The sequence below is a fragment of the Oncorhynchus gorbuscha genome, linkage group LG20 (genome assembly GCF_021184085.1).
Source record: "Oncorhynchus gorbuscha isolate QuinsamMale2020 ecotype Even-year linkage group LG20, OgorEven_v1.0, whole genome shotgun sequence".
Lineage (NCBI taxonomy): Eukaryota > Metazoa > Chordata > Actinopteri > Salmoniformes > Salmonidae > Oncorhynchus > Oncorhynchus gorbuscha.
The window spans coordinates 35750780-35764082 of NC_060192.1; the positions used below are offsets into that span (position 1 = coordinate 35750780).

The following is a 13303-nucleotide window of genomic DNA, read 5'->3' on the forward strand; positions in this document are numbered from 1 at the left end:
GGGAAGCCGGGTACTGAGAGGCAGCCAGTACAGAGAGGAAGCCTAGTACTGAGAGGAAGCTCAGTACTGAGAGGAAGCTCAGGCAGGTAGTAGGCTCCGGTAAATCCTGGCTGGCTGGTGGAACTGGATGATTCAGGTTGTCTGGCCGATCTAGAAGATCTTGGCAGACTGGCACTTCTGGCGGATCCTGGCAGACTGGCACTTCTGGCGGATCCTGGCAGACTGGTGACGCTGGGCCGACTGGCGGCGCTGGGCAGACTGGGAGCACTGGGCAGACTGGGCAGACTGGGAGTACTGGCGGCACTGGGCAGACTGGAGACTCCGGCAGCGCAGGAGAGGAGAAAGGCTCTGGCTGCGCTAAACAGGCGAGGCGCACTGGAGGCCTGGTGCGAGGACACGCACAGGAAGCCTGGTGCGGGGAGCTGCTACCGGAGGACTGGTGTGTAGAGGTGGCTCTGGATAGACCGGACCGTGCAGGCGCACTGGAGCTCTTGAGCACCGAGCCTGCCCAAGCTTACCTGGCTCGATGCCCACTCTAGCCCGGCCAATAGGAAGGGCTGGTATGTGTCGCAGCTGGCTCTGCACCCGCACTGGAAACACTGTGCGCTCCATAGCATAACACGGTGCCTGCCCGGTCTCTCTAGCCCAACGGTGAGCACAGGGAGTATGCGCAGGTCTCCTACTTGGCATAACTACTCTCCCTTCTAGCTCCCCCAATAATTTTTTGGGGGTGACTTTCCGGTTTCCAACCGCGTCGCCGTGCTGCTTCCTCATACCTGCGCCTCTCCGCTTTAGCTGCTTCTATTTCCTCCTTGGGACGGCGATATTCCCCCGGCTGCGCCCAGGGTCCTTTACCGTCTAATTCCTCCTCCCATGTCCAAATCTCCAAATGGTGCAGTCTCTCCCACTGCAACTGTTCTTCACGATTAACAGGGAGAGTAGGCTCAGGTCTGACTCCTGACTCAGCCACTCTCTCTCTGCGCTTTCCCCCGGTACTTTCCGTTTTCGCTCTGTATAGCCGTGCTTTCCTTCTCGAATCCATACGTCTATAGCCCTCCTCGCATTGCTGTAGGGAATCCCAGGCGGGCTCCTGCACTCGCTCTGGGTCGGCCGCCCACCTGTCGATTTCTTCCCACGTCGTATAATCCCTGCTTCTGCTGTCCATAAAGTCCTCCTTCAGATCCTGCCAGTTCACACGCTGCTCGGTCTGTGACAGGTGGGTGATTCTGTAACGTCGTTCGTCTGTTGAATGAAGAGAGTCAGACCGAAATGCAGCGTGTAGGTTACTCATGACTTTAATGAAGAATATCGCGGTACATGACTGTTAGGATATCCTAGTTTGTTAGGATATTCTATTTTGTTAGGAGTTTGTTAGGAGTTTGTTAGGATATCCTATTTTGTTAGGAGTTTGTTAGGAGTGTGTTAGGATATCCTAGTTTGTTAGGAGTTTGTTAGGATATCCTAGTTTGTTAGGAGTTTGTTAGGATATCCTAGTTTGTTAGGAGTTTGTTAGGATATCCTATTCAGTTAGGAGTTTGTTAGGATATCCTATTTTGTTAGGAGTTTGTTAGGAGTTTGTTAGGATATCCTATTTTGTTAGGAGTTTGTTAGGATATCCTATTTTGTTAGGAGTTTGTTAGGAGTTTGTTAGGATATCCTAGTTTGTTAGGAGTTTGTTAGGATATCCTAGTTTGTTAGGAGTTTGTTAGGATATCCTATTTTGTTAGGAGTTTGTTAGGATATCCTAGTTTGTTAGGAGTTTGTTAGGATATCCTATTTTGTTAGGAGTTTGTTAGGATATCCTATTTTGTTAGGAGTTTGTTAGGATAGTTTGTTAGTTTGTTAGGATATCCTATTTTGTTAGGAGTTTGTTAGGATATCCTATTTTGTTAGGAGTTTGTTAGGATATCCTATTTTGTTAGGAGTTTGTTAGGAGTTTTTTAGGAGTTTGTTAGGAGTTTGTTAGGATATCCTATTTTGTTAGGAGTTTGTTAGGAGTTTGTTAGGATATCCTATTTTGTTAGGTGTTTGTTAGGATATCCTATTTTGTTAGGAGTTTGTTAGGATATCCTAGTTTGTTAGGAGTTTGTTAGGATATCCTATTTTGTTAGGAGTTTGTTAGGATATCCTATTTTGTTAGGAGTTTGTTAGGATATCCTAGTTTGTTAGGAGTTTGTTAGGATATCCTATTTTGTTAGGAGTTTGTTAGGTTTGTTAGGAGTTTGTTAGGAGTTTGTTAGGATATCCTAGTTTGTTAGGAGTTTGTTAGGATATCCTATTTTGTTAGGAGTTTGTTAGGAGTTTTTGTTAGTTTGGAGTTTGTTATATCCTATTTTGTTAGTTTGTTAGGAGTTTGTTAGGATATCCTAGTTTGTTAGGAGTTTGTTAGGATATCCTATTCTGTTAGGACTTTGTTAGGATATCCTATTTTGTTAGGAGTTTGTTAGGAGTTTGTTAGGATATCCTAGTTTGTTAGGAGTTTGTTAGGATATCCTATTTTGTTAGGAGTTTGTTAGGAGTCTGTTAGGATATCCTATTTTGTTAGGAGTTTGTTAGGATATCCTATTTTGTTAGGAGTTTGTTAGGATATCCTAGTTTGTTAGGATATCCTATTTTGTTAGGAGTTTGTTAGGATATCCTATTTTGTTAGGAGTTTGTTAGGATATCCTATTTTGTTAGGAGTTTGTTAGGATATCATATTTTGTTAGGAGTTTGTTAGGATATCCTATTTTGTTAGGAGTTTGTTAGGAGTTTTTTATGAGTTTGTTAGGAGTTTGTTAGGATATCCTATATTGTTAGGAGTTTGTTAGGAGTTTGTTAGGATATCCTATTTTGTTAGGAGTTTGTTAAGATATCCTAGTTTGTTAGGAGTTTGTTAGGATATCCTAGTTTGTTAGGAGTTTGTTAGGATATCCTAGTTTGTTAGGAGTTTGTTAGGATATCCTATTTTGTTAGGAGTTTGTTAGGAGTTTGTTAGGATATCCTATTTGTTAGGTGTTTGTTAGGATATCCTATTTTGTTAGGAGTTTGTTAGGATATCCTAGTTTGTTAGGAGTTTGTTAGGATATCCTATTTTGTTAGGAGTTTGTTAGGATATCCTAGTTTGTTAGGAGTTTGTTAGGATATCCTAGTTTGTTAGGAGTTTGTTAGGATATCCTATTTTGTTAGGAGTTTGTTAGGAGTTTGTTAGGATATCCTATTTTGTTAGGAGTTTGTTAGGAGTTTGTTAGGATATCCTATTTTGTTAGGAGTTTGTTAGGATATCCTATTTTGTTAGGAGTTTGTTAGGAGTTTGTTAGGATATCATATTTTGTTAGGAGTTTGTTAGGATATCCTAGTTTGTTATGAGTTTGTTAGGATATCCTAGTTTGTTGGGAGTTTGTTAGGATATCCTATTTTGTTAGGAGTTTGTTAGGATATCATATTTTGTTAGGAGTTTGTTAGGAGTTTGTTAGGATATCCTAGTTTGTTAGGAGTTTTTGTTAGTTTGAGACTTTGTTAGGATATCCTATTTTGTTAGGAGTTTGTTAGGATATCCTATTTTGTTAGGAGTTTGTTAGGATATCCTAGTTTGTTAGGAGTTTGTTAGGATATCCTATTTTGTTAGGAGTTTGTTAGGATATCCTATTTTGTTAGGAGTTTGTTAGGATATCCTATTTTGTTAGGAGTTTGTTAGGAGTTTTTTAGGAGTTTGTTAGGAGTTTGTTAGGATATCCTATTTTGTTAGGAGTTTGTTAGGAGTTTGTTAGGATATCCTATTTTGTTAGGAGTTTGTTAGGATATCCTAGTTTGTTAGGAGTTTGTTAGGATATCCTATTTTGTTAGGAGTTTGTTAGGATATCCTAGTTTGTTAGGAGTTTGTTAGGATATCCTAGTTTGTTAGGAGTTTGTTAGGATATCCTATTTTGTTAGGACTTTGTTAGGATATCCTATTTTGTTAGGAGTTTGTTAGGAGTTTGTTAGGATATCCTAGTTTGTTAGGAGTTTGTTAGGATATCCTATTTTGTTAGGAGTTTGTTAGGAGTTTGTTAGGATATCCTAGTTTGTTAGGAGTTTGTTAGGATATCCTATTCTGTTAGGAGTTTGTTAGGATATCCTATTTTGTTAGGAGTTTGTTAGGAGTTTGTTAGGATATCCTAGTTTGTTAGGAGTTTGTTAGGATATCCTATTTTGTTAGGAGTTTGTTAGGAGTCTGTTAGGATATCCTATTTTGTTAGGAGTTTGTTAGGATATCCTATTTTGTTAGGAGTTTGTTAGGATATCCTAGTTTGTTAGGATATCCTATTTTGTTAGGAGTTTGTTAGGATATCCTATTTTGTTAGGAGTTTGTTAGGATATCCTATTTTGTTAGGAGTTTGTTAGGATATCATATTTTGTTAGGAGTTTGTTAGGATATCCTATTTTGTTAGGAGTTTGTTAGGAGTTTTTATAGTTTGTTAGGAGTTTGTTAGGATATCCTATATTGTTAGGAGTTTGTTAGGAGTTTGTTAGGATATCCTATTTTGTTAGGAGTTTGTTAAGATATCCTAGTTTGTTAGGAGTTTGTTAGGATATCCTAGTTTGTTAGGAGTTTGTTAGGATATCCTAGTTTGTTAGGAGTTTGTTAGGATATCCTATTTTGTTAGGAGTTTGTTAGGAGTTTGTTAGGATATCCTATTTGTTAGGTGTTTGTTAGGATATCCTATTTTGTTAGGAGTTTGTTAGGATATCCTAGTTTGTTAGGAGTTTGTTAGGATATCCTATTTTGTTAGGAGTTTGTTAGGATATCCTAGTTTGTTAGGAGTTTGTTAGGATATCCTAGTTTGTTAGGAGTTTGTTAGGATATCCTATTTTGTTAGGAGTTTGTTAGGAGTTTGTTAGGATATCCTATTTTGTTAGGAGTTTGTTAGGAGTTTGTTAGGATATCCTATTTTGTTAGGAGTTTGTTAGGATATCCTATTTTGTTAGGAGTTTGTTAGGAGTTTGTTAGGATATCATATTTTGTTAGGAGTTTGTTAGGATATCCTAGTTTGTTATGAGTTTGTTAGGATATCCTAGTTTGTTGGGAGTTTGTTAGGATATCCTATTTTGTTAGGAGTTTGTTAGGATATCATATTTTGTTAGGAGTTTGTTAGGAGTTTGTTAGGATATCCTAGTTTGTTAGGAGTTTGTTAGGATATCCTAGTTTGTTAGGACTTTGTTAGGATATCCTATTTTGTTAGGAGTTTGTTAGGATATCCTATTTTGTTAGGAGTTTGTTAGGATATCCTAGTTTGTTAGGAGTTTGTTAGGATATCCTATTCTGTTAGGACTTTGTTAGGATATCCTATTTTGTTAGGAGTGTGTTAGGAGTTTGTTAGGATATCCTAGTTTGTTAGGAGTTTGTTAGGATATCCTATTTTGTTAGGAGTTTGTTAGGATATCCTATTTTGTTAGGAGTTTGTTAGGATATCCTATTTTGTTAGGAGTTTGTTAGGATATCCTAGTTTGTTAGGAGTTTGTTAGGATATCCTAGTTTGTTAGGAGTTTGTTAGGATATCCTAGTTTGTTAGGAGTTTGTTAGGATATCCTAGTTTGTTAGGAGTTTGTTAGGATATCCTATTTTGTTAGGAGTTTGTTAGGATATCCTAGTTTGTTTAGAAGTTTGTTAGGATATCCCTGTCTGATCCGATATCCTACAAAACATCACTTTACTTCACTTTGCAACCAAATTAAACACGAATCTCAAAGGAAATCTCCATGTGAAGCTCGTTTCCTACAGAGTTTTAAAACTCTTATCTGAACGAGGAGTCTCTGTTGACACAGCGTTGGTTTGTGAAGGATTCGTTCAAAATGGAACCCTATTTTGTGCACTACTTTTGGCCAGGGCCCACACCTGTAGAGGTAATAGGGTAGTATAGGGTACCATTTTGGATGGACACTAATTTCCCCTGTCTCTGTATCCTACAGGCGTGGTAAACTCATAGTAGTATATCTCAATGGGGGATCTGTACAGACACAATGTTAGTCTGGTAGGACTCCTTCTCTGTTTGTATTACCCAGAATCACTTCTGCAACATACCTTGGTGGTCTTTCTCTATTTCTTCTATAAGCCCTCCTTCTCTCTTTATTTCTCTCTCTCCTTCTCACTCCCACTCTTTATTTCTCTATCTCCTTCTCACTCCCACTCTTTATTTTCTCTCTCTCCTTCCCACTCCTGCTCTCCTCTCTCTCTCTCTCTCTCTCTCTCTCTCTCTCTCTCTCTCTCTCTCTCTCTCTCTCTCTCTCTCTCTCTCTCTCTCTCTCTCTCTCTCTCTCTCTCTTTCTTTGTCTGTCTCTCTCTCTCTCTCTCTCTCTCTCTCTCTCTCTCTCTCTCTCTCTCTCTCTCTCTCTCTCTCTCTCTTCTCTCTGTCTCTCTCTCTCTCTCTCTCTCTCTCTCTCTCTCTCTCTCTCTCTCTCTCTCTCTCTCTCTCTCTCTCTCTCTCTCTCTCTCTCTCTCTCTCTCTCTCTCTCTCTCTCTCTTTCTTTGTCTGTCTCTTTCTCTCTCTCTTTCGCTCTCTTTATTCCTCTACTTCTCACGCTCTCTCTCTCTGTCTCTCTCTCTCTCTCTCTCTCACTCCATGTCTCATACAATTTAATTCAAGAGCCATTATTGGCATGGAAATGTAGGGATTTGCTAAGGCCACTGCCAAAGAAGAGTAGGAACATATAAATCTCTCTCCCTCTCTCACGCTCTCCCTCTCCATCTCTCCCCCCTCTGTTTCTCAGACATGGTGAGTTATATTAGGCTTCACGCTCTGCATCTCCATCCCTCTGACTCAATGACAGCAGACAGACTGACTGACTGTCACTTAGATATGTTGTTTACTCCTCCACCGGAATACACAGCTGATTCACACACTAAGGATTAGACAGCTGTGTGTGTGTGTGTGTGTGTGTGTGTGTGTGTGTGTGTGTGTGTGTGTGTGTGTGTGTGTGTGTGTGTGTGTGTGTGTGTGTGTGTGTGTGTGTGTGTGTGTGTGTGTGTGTGTGTGTGTGTGTGTGTGTGTGTGTGTGTGTGTGTGTGTGTGTGTGTGTGTGTGTGTGTGTGTGTGTGTGTGTGTGTGTGTGTGTGTGTGTGTGTGTGTGTGTGTGTGTCGTAGCGTGCTGTATTTGTGACTGACTCAGCACCAACATCAGTGGTGAACATTCAACAAGATCTCACGGCATGGACTCTACAAGGTGTCTAAAGCGTTCCACAGGGATACTGGTCCATGTTGACTCCAATGCTTCCCACAGTTGTGTCAAGTTGGCTGGATGTCCTTTGAGTGGTGGACCGTTCTTGATACACACAGGAAACTCTTGAGTGTGAAAAACCCCAGCAGCGTCACAGTTCTTGACACAAACCGGTGTGCCTGGTACCGACTACCATACCCAGTTTGACACGCCTACTCCCGCTCCGGCGCTCGACGTCGCCAGTTTACTCATTATGACGCACACCTGTCTCCATCGTTACGCGCACCTGTCTCCATCGTTACGTGCACCTGTCTCCATCGTTACGCGCACCTGTCTCCATCGTTACGCGCACCTGTCTCCATCATTACGCACACCTGTCTCCATCGTTACGCGCACCTGTCTCCATCGTTAAGCGCACCTGTCTCCATCGTTACGCGCACCTGTCTCCATCGTTACGCGCACCTGTCTCCATCGTTACGCGCACCTGTCTCCATCGTTACGCTCACCTGGACTCCATCACCTTCCTGATTACCTCCTCTATATCTGTCACTCCTTTTGTTTCTTGTCCCAGGTGTTACTGACTCAGGTTTCTGTGTTAAGACTCCACTACGATGCTGTCTCGTTCCATGTCTGTTGGTTTTATTCAAACGTACCACCAGCTTCTCCACTCTCAGGGTCTGACGTTACACCGTTGAAATGCCCTTACAATATTTTGTCTTGCTCATTCTCCTTCTGAATGGCACACATATGATATGTCTCATCTGGAGCGACCTGGCTAGCATATTTCTATCTTGTATTGATGTCTATTACAAATAGTGTAGTGTTTTTTAAATGTATTTCTCATAAAATAAACTGTTGGTGTCTTATTGCTGACACTGAATCAGAATCACAACTGCTGTTTTATGTATATGGGGAGGTGTGACTCTGTGTTAGTGTGTATGTGTCAGGTAAGGTACATGGGGGAGGTGTGACTGTGTGTTAGTGTGTATGTGTCAGGTAAGGTTAGATAGGTGGGGGAGGTGTGACTCTGTGTTAGTGTGTATGTGTCAGGTAAGGTACATGGGGAGGTGTGACTGTGTGTTAGTGTGTATGTGTCCGGTAAGGTACATGGGGGAGGTGTGACTGTGTGTTAGTGTGTATGTGTCGGGTAAGGTACATGGGGGAGGTGTGACTGTGTTAGTGTGTATGTGTTGGGTAAGGTACATGGGGGAGGTGTGACTGTGTGTTAGTGTGTATGTGTCGGGTAAGGTACATGGGGGAGGTGTGACTGTGTGTTAGTGTGTATGTGTCGGGTAAGGTACATGGGGGAGGTGTGACTGTGTTAGTGTGTATGTGTCGGGTAAGGTACATGGGGGAGGTGTGACTGTGTTAGTGTGTATGTGTCGGGTAAGGTAAGGTACATGGGGGAGGTGTGACTGTGTGTTAGTGTGTATGTGTCGGGTAAGGTACATGGGGGAGGTGTGACTGTGTGTTAGTGTGTATGTGTCAGGTAAGGTACATGGGGGAGGTGTGACTGTGTGTTAGTGTGTATGTGTCAGGTAAGGTACATGGGGAGGTGTGACTGTGTGTTAGTGTGTATGTGTCGGGTAAGGTAAGGTACATGGGGAGGTGTGACTGTGTGTTAGTGTGTATGTGTCGGGTAAGGTACATGGGGGAGGTGTGACTGTGTTAGTGTGTATGTGTCGGGTAAGGTAAGGTACATGGGGGAGGTGTGACTGTGTGTTAGTGTGTATGTGTCGGGTAAGGTACATGGGGGAGGTGTGACTGTGTGTTAGTGTGTATGTGTCGGGTAAGGTACATGGGGGAGGTGTGACTGTGTGTTAGTGTGTATGTGTCAGGTAAGGTACATGGGGAGGTGTGACTGTGTGTTAGTGTGTGGGAACAAACACGTCTTGTTGTCTGTTTGAATATCAGAATGTATCTAATGCGACTCCTACTGTCACGCCCTGACCCTAGATTGCTTTGTATATTTCCATGTTTTGTTTGGTCAGGGTGTGATGTGGCTGGGTATTCTATGTTGTATGTCTAGGTGTTGTGTTTCTATGTTTAGGCCTGGCATGGTTCCCAATCAGAGGCAGCTGGTTATCGTTGTCTCTCATTGAGAACCATACTTAGGCAGCCTGTTTTCCCACTATGGGTGTGGGTAGTTGTTTTCTGTTGTGTGTCGGCACCGGACAGAACTGTTTCGGTCATTCACTTTGTTATTTTTGTGATTTCAGTGTTCATTAAATAAATATGGACACATACCACGCTGCACCTTGGTCCTCTTCTTCCAACAACCGTTACACCTACACACACTCTGAAGCGTTTTGTGTTTGTGCACGAGCGTGCACACATTGTGTGTTTTTTAAAATCTTTCACAGGTATTGTTCATAACTCACACAACCACTCTATCAGCCTAGTAACTCACACAACCATTCTATCAGCCTAGTAACTCACACAACCACTCTATCAGCCTAGTAACTCACACAACCACTCTATCAGCCTAGTAACTCACACAACCACCCTATCAGCCTAGTAACTCACACAACCACCCTATCAGCCTAGTAACTCACACAACCACTCTGTCAGCCTAGTCACTCACACAACCATTCTATCAGCCTAGTAACTCACACAACCACTCTGTCAGACTAGTAACTCACACAACCACTCTGTCAGCCTAGTAACTCACACAACCACTCTGTCAGCCTAGTAACTCACACAACCACTCTGTCAGCCTAGTAACTCACACAACCACTCTGTCAGCCTAGTAACTCACACAACCACTCTATCAGCCTAGTAACTCACACAACCACCCTATCAGCCTAGTAACTCACACAACCACTCTGTCAGACTAGTAACTCACACAACCACTCTGTCAGACTAGTAACTCACACAACCACTCTGTCAGCCTAGTCACTCACACAACCATTCTATCAGCCTAGTAACTCACACAACCACTCTGTCAGCCTAGTAACTCACACAACCACTCTGTCAGACTAGTAACTCACACAACCACTCTGTCAGACTAGTAACTCACACAACCACTCTGTCAGCCTAGTAACTCACACAACCACTCTGTCAGCCTAGTAACTCACACAACCACTCTGTCAGCCTAGTAACTCACACAACCACTCTGTCAGCCTAGTAACTCACACAACCACTCTGTCAGACTAGTAACTCACACAACCACTCTATCAGCCTAGTAACTCACACAACCACTCTATCAGCCTAGTAACTCACACAACCACTCTGTCAGCCTAGTAACTCACACAACCACTCTGTCAGCCTAGTAACTCACACAACCACTCTATCAGCCTAGTAACTCACACAACCATTCTGTCAGCCTAGTAAGTCACACAACCACTCTGTCAGCCTAGTAAGTCACACAACCACTCTATCAGCCTAGTAACTCACACAATCACTCTGTCAGCCTAGTAACTCACACAACCATTCTGTCAGCCTAGTAACTCACACAACCACTCTGTCAGCCTAGTAACTCACACAACCACTCTGTCAGCCTAGTAACTCACACAACCATTCTGTCAGCCTAGTAACTCACACAACCATTCTGTCAGCCTAGTAACTCACACAACCATTCTGTCAGCCTAGTAACTCACACAACCACTCTGTCAGCCTAGTAACTCACACAACCACTCTATCAGCCTAGTAACTCACACAACCACTCTGTCAGACTAGTAACTCACACAACCACTCTATCAGCCTAGTAACTCACACAACCACTCTGTCAGACTAGTAACTCACACAACCATTCTGTCAGCCTAGTCACTCACACAACCACTGGGGGGTTGAACAAGACTGAGTGTGTCTGTGTGATGAAGAAATGTTTGAAACCATGAAACGGTAGTAATTTTCTCTATCCTTGACAGGCTCCTAATGGACAACAAGATCACAACTCTTCCTGAGAACACTTTTCAGTCTCTAGTGGTTCTAGAAGAACTGTGAGTGGAACCCTAACTGAACAATGACAACTATTATCAGAACCTTAACTGAACAATGACAACTATTAGCAGAACCCTAACTGAACAATGACAACTATTACTAGAACCCTAACTGAACAATGACAACTATTACTAGAACCCTAACTGAACAATGACAACTATTACTAGAACCCTAACTGAACAATGACAACTATTAGCAGAACCTTAACTGAACAATGACAACTATTAGCAGAACCTTAACTGAACAATGACAACTATTAGCAGAACCCTAACTGAACAATGACAACTATTACTAGAACCCTAACTGAACAATGACAACTATTACTAGAACCCTAACTGAACAATGACAACTATTACTAGAACCCTAACTGAACAATGACAACTATTAGCAGAACCTTAACTGAACAATGACAACTATTAGCAGAACCCTAACTGAACAATGACAACTATTACTAGAACCCTAACTGAACAATGACAACTATTACTAGAACCCTAACTGAACAATGACAACTATTACTAGAACCCTAACTGAACAATGACAACTATTAGCAGAACCTTAACTGAACAATGACAACTATTAGCAGAACCCTAACTGAACAATGACAACTATTAGCAGAACCTTAACTGAACAATGACAACTATTACTAGAACCCTAACTGAACAATGACAACTATTAGCAGAACCCTTAACTGAACAATGACAACTATTAGCAGAACCCTAACTGAACAATGACAACTATTACTAGAACCCTAACTGAACAATGACAACTATTAGCAGAACCCTAACTGAACAATGACAACTATTACCAGAACCCTAACTGAACAATGACAACTATTACTAGAACCCTAACTGAACAATGACAACTATTACTAGAACCCTAACTGAACAATGACAACTATTAGCAGAACCCTAACTGAACAATGACAACTATTACTAGAACCCTAACTGAACAATGACAACTCTTAGCAGAACCCTAACTGAACAATGACAACTACTACCAGAACCCTAACTGAACAATGACAACTATTACTAGAACCCTAACTGAACAATGACAACTATTACCAGAACCCTAACTGAACAATGCCAACTATTACTAGAACCCTAACTGAACAATGACAACTATTACTAGAACCCTAACTGAACAATGACAACTATTAGCAGAACCCTAACTGAACAATGACAACTATTAGCAGAACCCTAACTGAACAATGACAACTATTAGCAGAACCTTAACTGAACAATGACAACTATTAGCAGAACCCTATCTGAACAATGACAACTATTAGCAGAACCCTAACTGAACAATGACAACTATTAGCAGAACCTTAACTGAACAATGACAACTATTAGCAGAACCTTAACTGAACAATAAGAAGTAGAACAAATTTCAGTTGAGGGTGGTGCTGGAAGAACTGTGAGTAACTACTCCGTCATTCAGCCATTCTGTCTACCTGTCATTCTGTCTACCTGTCATTCTGTCTACCTGTCTACCTGTCATTCTTTCTACCTGTCTACCTGTCATTCTATCTACCTGTCATTCTTTCTACCTGTCACCTGTCATGCTGTGTACCTGTCATGCTGTGTACCTGTCATTCTGTGTACCTGTCATTCTGTCCACCTGTCATTCTGTCTACCTGTCATTCTTTCTGCCTGTCTGTCATTCTGTCTACCTGTCATTCTTTCTACCTGTCACCTGTCATTCTGTGTACCTGTCATTCTGGCTACCTGTCATTCTGTCTACCTGTCTACCTGTCATTCTTTCTACCTGTCTACCTGTCATTCTGTGTACCTGTCATTCATTCTACCTGTCACCTGTCATTCTGTCTACCTGTCATTCTGTCTAACTGTCATTCTTTCTACCTGTCTACCTGTCATTCTGTCTACCTGTCATTCTGTCTACCTGTTTACCTGTCATTCTTTCTACCTGTCATTCTGTCTACCTGTCTACCTGTCATTCTTTCTACCTGTCATTCTTTCTATCTGTCGACTGTCTACCTGTCATTATTTCTACCTGTCATTCTTTCTACCTGTCATTCTGTCTACCTGTCTACCTGTCATTCTGTGTACCTGTCATTCTGTCTACCTGTCTACCTGTCATTCTTTCTACCTGTCATTCTGTCTACCTGTCTACCTGTCATTCTGTCATTATTTTTACCTGTCATTCTGTCTACATGTCTACCTGTCATTCT

The 13303-nt window shown here is 41.7% G+C and overlaps 1 protein-coding gene across 2 annotated transcripts in view; it reads left to right on the plus strand.

Moving 5' to 3' along the window:
• The window catches only part of LOC124006597 (relaxin receptor 2-like), a 199244-nt gene that overhangs the window by 113068 nt on the left and 72873 nt on the right, over positions 1 to 13303 (plus strand). For both annotated transcript variants that reach the window (XM_046316636.1, XM_046316637.1), the window contains exon 11: positions 11043 to 11114. In XM_046316636.1, the coding sequence (XP_046172592.1) occupies positions 11043 to 11114 (72 nt within the window). The remainder of the gene's footprint in view (positions 1 to 11042; positions 11115 to 13303) is intronic.